The 10,894-nt window shown below is 46.9% G+C and overlaps 1 protein-coding gene and 1 non-coding gene across 2 annotated transcripts; one reads left to right on the top strand and one right to left on the bottom strand.

The window, feature by feature from the left end:
• Window positions 1-6,424: 6,424 nt before the first annotated feature.
• LOC119266835 (L-Ala-D/L-amino acid epimerase-like) lies at window positions 6,425-10,005 on the top strand. The gene is made up of 7 exons (XM_037548113.1): window positions 6,425-7,145; window positions 7,792-7,902; window positions 7,993-8,209; window positions 8,316-8,649; window positions 8,814-8,875; window positions 9,246-9,322; window positions 9,640-10,005. Exons 1-7 carry the CDS (start codon window positions 6,612-6,614, stop codon window positions 9,643-9,645), a joined length of 1,341 nt encoding a protein of 446 aa, XP_037404010.1. The 5' UTR covers window positions 6,425-6,611; the 3' UTR covers window positions 9,646-10,005.
• A 309-nt stretch (window positions 10,006-10,314) lies between these two features.
• TRNAG-GCC lies at window positions 10,315-10,385 on the bottom strand. Its single transcript has one exon. It is a non-coding gene; the product is annotated as a tRNA-Gly (tRNA).
• Between the last annotated feature and the right edge of the window lie 509 nt (window positions 10,386-10,894).

Here is a 10,894-nt window from a genome sequence, read left to right as displayed (position 1 = left end):
CCCCCAGGGCCACCGTCCCGCCTAACCCTGGAGCGGTTGACCACGAGATCTAGCCCTTTGACTTTCCACGGACAGGCTTTGAACAGTGGACCTCTCCACCCGGTTGTGTCAGGTCAGCTCAGAGGGACACCTGGGAGCAACATCCGGGCCAAACCGACAGCTACATCCCCTCCGTGTAGACCCGATGCGTCCGTTTTTCCCCTCCAGGTGCCGGCGGCGGCGCCGTCTGTTAGGGGGGCCACGCCCCAGAGATGTGTGCCGCCTCTTCTAACATGCCACAACACCACCCGGTTGTGGTAGGTCATCCCATAGAAACACTTGGGAGCAACGTCCCCTCCGTATAGACCCGATGCGGCTCTTTCCGCCCTCCAGATGCTGGCGGCGGTGCCGTCCGTGAGGGGGGCACACCGCGGACGTCAGGGGGTCACACTCCGGAGACGGGTGCCGGGCGTTTGCAACCGCCACTAAACTTCTGTCGCATAACTGTTTTTGATTTTAATAAAATATAAGGACCTATATATTCAAAAGAACATGACAACACAGTATTAATGTGCTCGAAAAAAAATACAAACTATATATATATTCATAATCTATGGAAAAAATAACAAACTACATATATATTCATATAATACATAAAAGGCATAAAAACATATTAAAAAGCATAAAAACATATGTAAAAAAAGCATAAAAACATATGAAAAAAACGCATGTAAAAAAATATATAGCATAGAAATGCCAGGGTTTTGGGAGGCGCCGTGCCGCGGATCGGTGATGTGGCACCTATGCCGACGGCTGCCGTCGGCATACCTACGCCGCGGATCGGTGACGTGGCATGCGGAGATATGCCAACGGCCGCCCGTCCCGATCGTCGGCATAGGGTTGACGGCGTTAGCCGCCAGTCACGGGCCGGGTCGCCGGGCCCACGGGTATGCCGACGGCTGGTTTATGCCGACAGCTGCTGTCGGCATGTCTGAATCTACGGCGACAGCCGTTCTGTGCCGATGGCTGCCGTCGGCATAGCTCCGTGTAACCCGACGGCCAGGGTAGGCCGACGGCCAGGACTGGGCTGTCGGCATATCTCAAACTAGGCCGACTGCAGCCGTAGGCATAGGTTTGGCCGTCGGGGTAGGACCGTTTTCCGGTAGTGGAGTGAGAGGAGGAGGAGGAAGATGAGGATGACCATCCCGTCATCCTCCCGGTGATGCGAACGCGTGGCGGAAGGTGGGGCGGCGTCGCCGCACTTCGCCGCCCGTGAATCAATGGCAAGCTGACCGGCGGCAGCCTTGGCATTGATTCCCCGCGGGAAAACCGAGACGATGAGGACGACCAGCCTTCGTCTCGCTGACGCGCCGGTCCCACTACTCTTTTGCGCCAAAACGTTCGCGCTGGCGCCCCCGGGCGCCCCCCAGCGCGCCGGGTTCGGGTTGGGTGCGCCGGCGCCAATTTTGGCCCAATCCGGCGAAAAACAGACTCGTGGGGACACGACTGGGCCGATTTTCCGGCGCCGGCGCTAAAAACGGTCTCGGGGGCCTGCTGGGGACGCGGCTGGAGATGCTCTGGTCTCAGTCACGCACACATGTTACAAGCTAGGGCCCAGCGGCAGTTAAGCTAGGCAAGGACATGTGCTAAATGTGTTTCTGTGTTAGCCCAGTTGCAAGGACATAGAGGACGATCGTCTCGCTCACCTCACTTGCTCCACGACGAAAACCTATATCTACATTTTAGTCTTTGCAAGGCACGTGCTACGTTCTAAATCTTTTGTTGCATGCCGGACCTACCCGTTGAACATACGTGGATGTAGTTTTCAGGCACACAGTTAGGTTCCTTGTGGTGGAACCAGCTCATCAGGGTTTAAGTTTTAAACTTAACACTGATACTCGCATTTTTTCTAGATTTCTTTCATATTTTCAGACGATATTCGTTTAGTGGGAAGAGCCAAAGGAGAAAGAGGAAGAGCAAGCAAGCAAGAAGCCGGGAATATCGTCTTCTTGCTTGCTCTTCCCACTTGAGATATATGCCAAATGAGAAAGAGAAAGAGCAAGCAAGCAAGCATGATGCAACCATCCACGGTACTTGACAGCCGTGGATGGTTGCATCATGGACGATTGCACTATCCATGGTTCGTTGAAGGACACCAACAAGAGAACTCCAAGTGACACGGTAAGCGCATCATTGGCGCCCGCATCACCGTGCAGCCCCCGAGACGAAAGAAATTTCTTGCAGACTCCAACTACACCTCATCCTCGTGCAATCGATGATTGAGTCCGCCAACTTGAAATATATGCCAACGATTCACTAATTCATCGTGAGCTTTGATGTGACCGCATCAAGGATATGGAGAGGAAGATCGTTGAGGACACTTAAACGGCCCTTGAAGCTAGCCTTAAGTCTTGCTTGAACCAAAAGAGTAGTGACATTGCCTTTTTTATTGATTTGTGCTACAAACGAAATGATGAACATGTGAAATCTTATAGAGCAAGAGGAATGCCACCTCTCTTTTTTTCTTTTGTTCCCTTAGTTGAGCTAAAGTAATTGTGTGGATGGTCATCCGAAGTGAATTTCATCTTTCTAATTTGTAACATAAGTAATTGCCAAGAATGAGGGAGAACCATTCGATAAATCGCCATAAACAATTTACAAATGTATGTATGTTTCCTCTAATGTGTATACCGCCTGTCCAGAAGTAGTGACCAAAAGATCACAAAATCTTTGCTTTTATGAAAGAAAATAATATATGGCACGTTTAACGCATTATCTCCAAGAGCTTCAGGAGATAAATGGTGACCTTTTGAAGGGCGCACACGACCATGCCGAGCAAAATGCAGCGAGTCTTACTTTTGAAAAGATGCAACCACCATGAGGAAGACATAAAGCTTTCTTAATTATGCAAATCAACTTCAAGGCACTATAACATGGAGCTGAGTTAGAATCACATGCTTCGACTGCGAACCACTTCAAATTTCCGCATATACTATCTACCTCTGGCCACTCGCACAATCCACAACCCTCCGATCAAAGGTTGTATCATGATCAGATATTCAGATGGGTCTAAATATAAGCGCTGTTTTTATCAAGGTAAAGACACTAGTTAGGCCACTTGCAGACAGTTCACGGAAAATAATGATGTGCCTATTCCATGTTCACGAGGCTAACCTAAACCTACATCTATATTGATTTTAGTTGTTGCAAGCACGTGCTGCGGCGCAGAGGCGGAGAAAAATAGCGATGCTTTTCTGTCTAAACCCCTGATCCTACAATAGGTACACTACCTATGGATTATATGTTGAATGTAGTTTTCGTGCACATAGTACTCATATAGTGCGAGCTTATCATCAACAACTTGATGTCTGGATCCACACAAAAGTGGCGCCTCCTTGGAGGCTGCAAGGGGCAGATCGCTGTGCTCCCCTTGATGACCACAATCAATTAGTAGTATTAACTAAGCCTGTCCGGCGGCAACGACATAAACAAACAAATTAATTACTTTGACAGATGAAAAAGCAAGTTACTACTAGTAGTAGTGCTAGCTACTTTGATTGTGGGTCATCGACTCAGGTGACAATGCCGACTGATTAACAAGTGGTCTGAACGGTACGCACGGACTTAACACTGAACAGCCGGTCTTACAAGCTAGGGCCCAGCGGCAGCTAAGGCTAGGACGTGTGCTAAATGTGTTTGTGTGTTCGCCCAGTGGCAAGGACAAAGGACGATGGTCTTGCTCACTTCACTTGCTCCACGACGAAAACCTACATCTATATTTTAGTCTTTGCAAGCCACGTGCTGCGTTCTAAATCTTTTGTTGCTTGCCGGATCTACCCATTGAACATACATCCATAAGGTTTAAGTCTTAAACTTGACAGTGATACCCACATTTTTATGGATTTAATTCAGATTTCCAGACGATATTCGTTTAATGGAAAAAGCCGGAGGATAAAGAGGAAGAGGAAGCAACCAAAAAGCCGGGTATCGGATCAGTAAAAACCATTAGTACCGGTGATCGCGTTTCTTCTGTCAAGAGCAATTCAACGACCATGGATGGTTGCGTCATGGACTATTGCACTATCCATGGTTTGTTGAAGGACATCCAATAGGAGAACTCCAAGTGACACAATAAGTTCATCATTGGCGCCCGCATCGCCATGCAGCCCCCGAGACGAAAGAAATTTCTTGCAAGATCCAACAACACTCCTCATCCCTATCCTCATGCCATCGACGATCGAGTCCGCCAGCTTGAGATATATGCTACTCCTTCCGTCCGAAATTTTTTGTCCCAAACTTGTTTCTCAAATGAATGTATCTAGCACTAACTTGGTGCTAGATACATCCATTTGAGGGACAAGTTTTTCCGGACGGAGGGAGTACGATTCACTAATTCATCATGAGCTCTTATGTGATCGCATCGAGGAGATGGAGAAGAAGATCGCCGTGGACACTTAAACTGCCCTTGCTACTACTTTTAAGCTCATAGCAAGATGCAGCCAGTCTTGCTTGAACCAAAAGAGAGGTGGCGTTGCCTTATTCATTTATTTATTTATTTATTTGTGCTACAAACAAAATGATGAATATGTGAAATCTTATAGAGCAAGAGGAATGTCACCTCTCTTTTTTTCTTCAGTTTCCTTAGTTGAGCTAAACTAGTTGTGTGGATGGTCATCCGATGTGAATTTCATCTTTGTAATTTGTAACATAAGTAATTGCCAAGAATGAGGGAGAACCATTTGATACATCGCCATAAACAATCAACAATGTAAGTATGTTCCTCTAATACGTGTACCGCCTGTCCAAAAGTAGTGACCATAAGATCACCAAATCTTCGCTTTTATGAAAGAAAATAATATATGGCGCATTGAACGTGTTATCTCCAACCGTTTCTAAATTTGAAGAGATAAATGGTGAACTTTTTCAAGGTCGCGCTGCAAAGCCTTATAGGCAAATGAATATAATTCAGGTGGTGGAGGGGCTCCCCCTCCTCCCCCGGTGGAAATTCAAAAAAAAAAAAAAGGTCACGCGACCTTGCCGAGCAAGATGCAGTGAGTCTTGCTTTTGAAAATATGCAACCACCATGAGGAAGACATAAAGCTTTCTTCATTATTCAAAATCCACTTCAAGGCACTATAACATGGAGCGAGAATCACATGCTTCCAGTGAGAACCACTTCAAATTTCCCCATGTATCTTTCTTGGTGAAGGCACTAGTTTAGGCCGCCTGTCGACAGTTCATTGTTCACGGAATATAATGCTGTGCCTATTGCATGTGCACGAGGCTAACATAAACCTACTCTCTGTATTGATTTTAGTTGCTGCAAGCACGTGCTGCGACCCAGAGGCGGAGGAAATTAGTGATGCTTTTCTGTCTATATCCCTAATCCTACATATGTACTACCTATGGACTATATGTTGGATGTTGTTTTCGTACATTTAGAGGGTGCTTGGATACGTTTTAGTCCCATGACTAAAAATAGCGGGACTAAAACTTGTTAGCCTCACCTATGCTTGGATCCAAATACTAAAAAGACTAAAATCAAATTATTGAGCATTTATTATCCTCCAAACCATCCAATCCAGAACTCGCATGTGTTAAAATAGAGGAATTAAATGATGAGAGAGAGGGCTAATACATATTTTAATAAGTTTCCTATGACTAAAAGTTTTTAGCCTCAAGACTAGTCCTAGCCTCTCTTTAGTCAGGGGTGCTTCGAACTTTAGCCTCTAAAAACACTATTTTTAGCCAGACTAAAAATAGTCCCTTGAATCCAAACACCCTCATAGTATTACTATAGTGCAAGCTTATCATCAACAAGTAGATCCATACAAAAGTGGTGCCTCCTTGGAGGCCGCAAAGGGCAGATCGCGGTGCTCCAAATGATGGCGAGAATCAATCATTAACTATGAACAAAAAAAGTAATTACTTTTTTTTTGAGACAATGGGTACGGGCTTGGCACCGAAGAGCCCAGCGGTCTTCATCACGTACGAGTGCCAGTAGAACGAGGGCCCATGCCATGTGCTCAATGTGCTCATCACGAGGACGATCCTCGCGACGAAACAAACAGTCCGCCGAACGCGCATGCACCGTCACGGTCAGCGGACCCCGGTGCTCACCGACAGGTGGGCCCGGATCCACCGTCGGTCCCCCAGACGGACGGACTTCTTTTCCCCACGTGGTGGCCACCGCCGCGGCGACCGCCCGGCGTTCCCGCCCCCCACGCCACCGAGCGCTCCGCCGCTCCTCGACGGCATCAACAGCCTCCCTGCCCCGCTGCGTGTGGGCCCCACCGCCGCATGCAGCCACGCCCCGAGCGTCGCGACACCCGGCAGTTCCGTGCCCAGCTGGCACTCGACGCACAGCCGGATCGGCTGACGCGTGGGCCCGCTCCCGTGCACTGCTCCGCCACCTCCAGCTTCTCCTCTCCGTCACGGAGGAGCAGTGGGGATGCCCGCGACGGCACCGGCGTGCCACTGACGACGCGGCCCCACGTTGTCAGTGGTCACTGCGCCAACCACTCTGTAAGCCTATATAGAAAGCGGCCGGCAGCTCCTCCTCGGCCGGCCTCCCGCGAATCTCGATCGCTCGTCAACGTCGTCCGAGCCACCGCTTCCCAGCGCTGCCGGCCATGGACGCCTCCACCACATCCTCCTCATCCCCTCTCTGCTTCGCCCAGAAGCCTCCCAGCCCGAGGCCCCTCCTCAACCCCACCCCTCGAGCCACCCACGCCGGCGCCGGCCGCCAGAGAGCCACCCGCCTCCGCGGCATCTCGCCGTCGCCGTCGCCGTCCCCACCGACCCCGCAGCAGCAGCAGCAGCAGCCAATGGAGGCGTTCGGCTTCGACGCGCTCAAGGAGACCTTCTCGGTGGACGTGGCGGCGGCCGAGGCCCGCCCGCTCAACGTGCCGCTCGCCGCGCCCTTCACCATCGCCTCCTCGCGCCTCGACGCCGTCTCCAACGTCGCCGTGCGGGTCGAGCTCTCCAGCGGCGCCGTCGGCTGGGGCGAGGCCCCCGTGCTCCCCTCCGTCACCGCCGAGGACCAGCCCGCCGCGCTCGCCGCCGTCGGACGCGCCTGCGCCGCGCTCGTGGCCGCACGGAGCGCGCCCCTCGGCGCCGTGCTCCAGGACGTCGCCGATGCGCTCCCCGGACACGCCTTCGCATCGGTGAGACATCCACCACACCTGTTTGTCTTCATACTCTTGGCAAGCAATTTTGGTTCAGTTTTCGGTACAATTTTGGAATTTGACAGTTTGAGGAATTCTGCTCCACAAGACAGACTTCAGAGTTTAGAAGTTAGTTCTTTTAGAGGATGTTGATGGAAGGATGGGGAATTGGTTTTTGGATCCTAGGCCTTGATGTAGATGGAGATCGCCTTTTATGGCTCTGGAGCGATTGAGGATGTTGACCACTGGCTCATGCCCAAAATGAATGATAACTGCATAGAGAAATTTTACCCTAAATAAATAGTCCCTCTGTAAACAAATATAAGAGCGTTTAGATCACTACGCAGGGAGTAGTAATTAAGGGACTCTCAACAAAAGCAAGGAGTAACAAAGAAATACATCCAAAATCAGACAAGTCCTACCTTCAAGGGAAAGTTGGTTCTCAGTTCTTAGATTCTGATCCTTTTAGCCCAGATACAACTGCTTTAATTTCTTCTCTTGGAAATTAGTCAGATATATTATCTGGTTCTCAGTATTTCTCCCACTGATACCAAAAGTGTTTTTTTTTTCAATAAAGATACCAAAATTGTTTGGACAAGAGAATCTTCCTCTGATGTGTATTTGCTTGTTCTTTTCTCCAACAAAGGCCAGAGCAGGAGTGGAGATGGCAGTGATTGACGCGGTAGCTAACAGCATCCGCATACCCTTGTGGAGATTATTTGGGGGAGCATCAAACACCGTGACAACAGACATCACAGTATGGTTATCGAAGTATCCTCTGCAGTGGGTTGAGCATGCTTACGTTTGCTTAATCAAAATTGCTGAATTCCTCTATTTCTGAATTTAGATTCCAATTGTGACCCCAAATGAAGCTGCTCAATTGGCTGCAAAATATCGAGGACAAGGGTTTCAAACTCTGAAGCTCAAAGTAGGGAAAAACTTGAACTCGGACATAGAAGTTCTGAAGGCTATACGGCTAGTCCATCCGGACTGCTCATTTATCTTGGATGCAAATGAAGGGTACACAGCAAACCAAGCAATTGAAGTTCTTGACAGACTGAACGGTTTGTACTCTCACTATGTTCAATCTTTTCACTCTTTAATATCTCAGTCAGTGTGATGTTGTATGGTGTTTTTAGTACTATAACTTATTTATTTCATTGGTTTCAGAAATGGGAGTGACTCCTGTACTCTTTGAGCAACCAGTTCATAGAGATGACTGGGAAGGTCTCCGTGATGTTAGCATTGCTGCTATGGAGAAATACAGAGTTGCTGTTGCTGCTGATGAAAGCTGTCGTGGTTTACATGATGCTCAGAAAATTATACATGGAAATCTTGCTCATGTTATTAACATCAAACTGGCAAAGTTGGGGGTTCTTGGAGCCCTCGAAGTAATTGATGCTGCAAGAAAAGCTGGTATTGCACTTATGATCGGTGGTATGGTCGAGACTAGGATTGCCATGGGCTTTGCTGGTCATCTGGCCGCTGGGCTTGGTTGTTTCAGGTTGGTTAATTGTGAAAATTCCCTGCAAAAAGTATTACTCCCTCAGTTCCATAATAAGTGTCGTGATTTTAGTTCAAAATTGAAATGATGGCATGGAGTTCAAACTAGAAATGATGGCTGTCAGACCAGGTGCTTAAATGGTTCTTCTTCCTTTGTGGTTGCAGTTTTATTGACCTGGACACACCTCTTTTATTGTCTGAAGATCCAGTGTACGGTGGCTATGAAGGTATTCTTAGAAAAAATCATGTACATATGCAATTTCCTTTTGTAAATGTGTTACTTTATTCATGTATACTACAGTTATAATTTCAGCTTGTTTTCATGTAATGGCACAGATGTTTCAGTCCATATTGTGAAAAATATGCTGTTACCTGTCAGTTGTCTATTGCTACTATGTATTATTAAGCTGGCATTCCAATGCTTATGTGCTGACATCTCAAAGCAAAATACAGCTCTATTCATGTTTGTTCAAAATCTATTTGTTCTGTTCTTCGCAAGCTATGCTATGGATCTTCAGAGTAATAAATCAATAAAATCAGATTATTTACTCTGCTCTCTGGCCTGTACTTACTGTTTTACTCGACTTCTATTATCAGCTTCTGGACCTGTCTACAAGTTTAAGAATGCTCGAGGCCATGGCGGTTTCCTTCATTTGGACAACAACAATGGATGGGTATGTCATAGCTAACTCAGTAACCGAAATTCCTGAATATATGTTTTGTACTTCTCAACATTCAAAATACTGTGGTCACTTAAAAATATAGCCAGTTGCATACATTGTCTAGAGATGCAGTAAACTTAATTACTTAAATTTGCCTGTCAGATACCTTTACATGGCCTCCCACCTAGTATTACAGATGATCTGGCAACAGGGACTTTGTCCTTCAAAATGAAAATATGCATAAGAGTTGCCGATTGAAAGTAAGGTGTTCTTTAGTCTTATTATTGGTACTACGTCTAAACACGCATACGTGTGATTTTTTTTTTCAGAAATGAAGATGGTTAACGCCCGCCTTATCCTCCTGGAGGAACTTTATAAAGCATATCAGCTCATTCAGTATAGAGTGTAGAAGTTATCACACCCGACGACAATCATGTGGAACTGAAATGTAACACAATCAATTGTAAGCCATATATAGCGGTAAAGCTCCTGTTTATGTACTGCTGTAAGTCCTGTGAGGCCTATGATATTTGATCAGGCTGTAGATAGATACGTTCAGAAGGCCAGCTCGGCTGGCATTGTTGCTGTAGTGTAGTACAAGCAGTAACTGTTCCCTCAGTGTTCTCCTTTGTATTTTTCTGGAATAAATGAGACTGCCCTTTGAGCTAGCAAAGTTTACTGTGCATTTCCATGTTTCTGAGGCGTCTATCGTCGAATTCTGCGGCATTTGTGCATCAGTGAAAGAGAAGATTTTGTGGACGAGGCTACGAGCATCTCGTTTCGAAGGGTGAGAGGGGATTAATAGCTCCGGCTGAAGATCAGACCATGTGATTTCTATATATGAAATCGGAGAGGGAGGCCTCTATTTTGCCCAAAAAAGAAATAGTTATTGCTGAAGAAAGAGCACACAATTTTGCTTAAACAGCACTGTGTAACAGCTAAAAGGGGAAACTGTAAAGTAGCAAATTATCAGCCAAAAAAGAAGGATAAAACAAAAGAAGAATTGCACCAGCCGGGAATCGAACCCGGGTCTGTACCGTGGCAGGGTACTATTCTACCACTAGACCACTGGTGCTGTGTTGAAAGAAAATAAATTATAGCCTATAATATTTGTTCTTTCGACAAGATCTGGTTGGTCGACGAGTACGACCGGTGGCCTACGGCACTCTCCGCCGAATCAATCTTGTCTTGGGCCCTCAGCCGACACCTATTATGCATGGGCCGGCGGTAGTAAGAAGGTGCTTGGATGTTGGAAAGTTCAACCATGTTGTGGATTTTTGGGGCACCTCATTTTATATAGTTTATTAAAAATCATATCTAAAGTTTCAGAAAATTCGGAAAAGAATTTTACATGATCATATACATGTATATTATACATGTGTAAAGTCAATAAGTCTGAGAGCTACAGGAAGTAATTGTTCATCATCACATGACAGTCATGTGACTTCATGTTGCTAAACCTTCCTTTTTCGAGTCAAGATACCTGCATATGAGTCCTGAGTAGCCGGAAGGAACTTTCATGCCGTCGAGGCATTTGAAAACTTGATAAAGTTCATCCTCGTCGAGAGTGAAGCAAGCTGGGGG

This window comes from Triticum dicoccoides, chromosome 3A, assembly GCF_002162155.2.
Source record: "Triticum dicoccoides isolate Atlit2015 ecotype Zavitan chromosome 3A, WEW_v2.0, whole genome shotgun sequence".
In the NCBI taxonomy this organism is placed as follows: domain Eukaryota; kingdom Viridiplantae; phylum Streptophyta; class Magnoliopsida; order Poales; family Poaceae; genus Triticum; species Triticum dicoccoides.
Note: the sequence above shows the minus strand (reverse complement) of the source record. Positions and strands in the feature narration are given on the sequence as shown.

Excerpts from the sequence above, each read along its gene's own strand:
- LOC119266835 (XM_037548113.1), top strand. The coding sequence starts at position 6,612 with ATGGACGCCTCCACCACATCCTCCTCATCCCCTCTCTGCTTCGCCCAG. Across the intron at positions 8,210-8,315 it reads AGTTCTTGACAGACTGAACG|AAATGGGAGTGACTCCTGTA; the intron begins GTTTGTACTCTC and ends CATTGGTTTCAG. Across the intron at positions 8,876-9,245 it reads AGTGTACGGTGGCTATGAAG|CTTCTGGACCTGTCTACAAG; the intron begins GTATTCTTAGAA and ends TTCTATTATCAG.